Below are 1,822 nucleotides of genomic sequence, written 5' to 3' on the forward strand. Positions count from 1 at the left end.
CGCCGCCGGGCCCGCGCGGCTCGCCGCGCCGGCCATCTCGCCGGCCGCAATCGCGCGGCCGCACTCGCGGCATCCGGCTCCATGCGGCCGTTCAAGCTGACTCGCGTGCCCGCGACCGAGAGCCTCGCGTTTCCGCTGAGCCGCAAATACCCGCAGCTCGCGCTTCTCCTCCTCGGTCAGGCCGCTGCAGTAACGCGCCTCATTGTCGTGCGGCGGTAGCTGTTGCAGCAATTGCTTCACCCGCTCCCGCTCGCCGGCGCTACCCGCGTACGGGATCTTGTCCTCCGGCAGCGCGCTGAAGTACAGATGCACCTGCGAAAACAAACCGCGCGCGTGTAGATTCAGATTGGAGTCTCGAGCGAGGAGGCGGAGGATAGAAACAGATTGTGTGCTCGTAACCGAGCCTCGTATACCGTAAACGCTATAGCTGGGGCGGGCCACGTGCGAACGATAATGCAAGCTTATCGCGAAAATTGCATGAGGCGACGGCCTATACTTTACATTGAGCGTGGGACTTTGCCGTATTTGAAGCATATTATCTTCTCTTAACGGCTCGCAGTGTGCCGATGCATGTGTTTGCGAAGTGGTTGGACGACTTTGTTCCAAAAATAAAATAACATTTTTTTAGATTAATTAAAAATATATTAATTTGTCGGGTATAAAAAAAATCTGTAGCCGCACTAACTAAGGAAATTTTCTGATGGTTGAAAATAAATAAACTAGAAGATTCTGATTATAATTCTAATTGAGATAATCAGAACTAGAATTCTGTCAGGTTCAATCAGAAAATTTTGATTTATTATTTTTTATCAGAATTTCAATTAATGCAACCAGACTCTTTTTCGTGCGATAACAGGATTGTCACAAATTCCTTATTCTAAAATTCCATAATTTTTCCCTGATTTCCAGACAAACATGATTTTCAATAATATTTTGAAATTTTTTTGTATTTCCATGCTAATTTGAAAATCGTTTAAAAATATTTTATTGAGAAATCAATTTAATACAACAATATAAATTACTGCTGCTGACATTGCTACTTGCATTTTTAATTGTTAATTCTTTGAGGAGCACATTTTTCTTCTAAACAAATTATTGAAATCATAGGTCTATCAATCTATGGATTTTCGGGGTCGCTGATTAGTTGATTCTGATTCAGAATTACAAAATAAATAATAAATAATAAATAGACTTATGATAGATTAATTTTCCAAATTTTTTTCGGAAAAACCAGCAAGCAAAAAATTCTGAAAAAAATATATATTATAGTTTCAGATATAGAACATATCTGAGACATACATAAAATATGAGACATAAAAATTTTCAGAGTTCTAGCACTTCACGTTTAAGAATAGCTGAATTTATTATTAAAAAAACGACGTTTTTTTTTACATTAATTGTTTATAACAAAATTGCAAATAATTAAATTAACGTAATTTTTCATTGCATAACTTAGATCCCTAAGAGTTTAAAAAATACTCATGCGCAAAATACAAACTGCAAAATAGATCAGAAATATGGAAAAAATTAAGAACAAAAGGTGAAACGCCCACTACCTCTCAGAGTTAAATTGAAATAATATTTCAAAATTGCGTAGGTGTGATGTATACATATATTAAACTTCTTTAAAGTTAAAAAATTTTTATTTTCCAGAAAATTTTGCATAATTTTCTGACTTTTTCCTAATTGCTTTGACAATTTTTAATTTCCCTGACAATTTCTTGATTTCCAGTTTTGTAATAATTCTGGGTAAAAAAATTGCAGGACTTATTTGTCCATATAGAAAAATTATTATTGAAGGCTGATGATATATATATATATA

At 36.7% G+C, this 1,822-nt stretch overlaps 1 protein-coding gene across 1 annotated transcript in view; it reads right to left on the reverse strand.

Moving 5' to 3' along the window:
- LOC108684729 (prickle-like protein 3) overlaps nt 1-1,822 on the reverse strand; it is a 16,766-nt gene that overhangs the window by 8,820 nt on the left and 6,124 nt on the right. Inside the window, exon 3 of the mRNA XM_018189192.1 lies at nt 34-312. Within this exon, the coding sequence (XP_018044681.1) occupies nt 34-312 (279 nt within the window). The remainder of the gene's footprint in view (nt 1-33; nt 313-1,822) is intronic.

Source organism: Atta colombica, unplaced genomic scaffold, assembly GCF_001594045.1.
Source record: "Atta colombica isolate Treedump-2 unplaced genomic scaffold, Acol1.0 scaffold14, whole genome shotgun sequence".
NCBI lineage: Eukaryota > Metazoa > Arthropoda > Insecta > Hymenoptera > Formicidae > Atta > Atta colombica.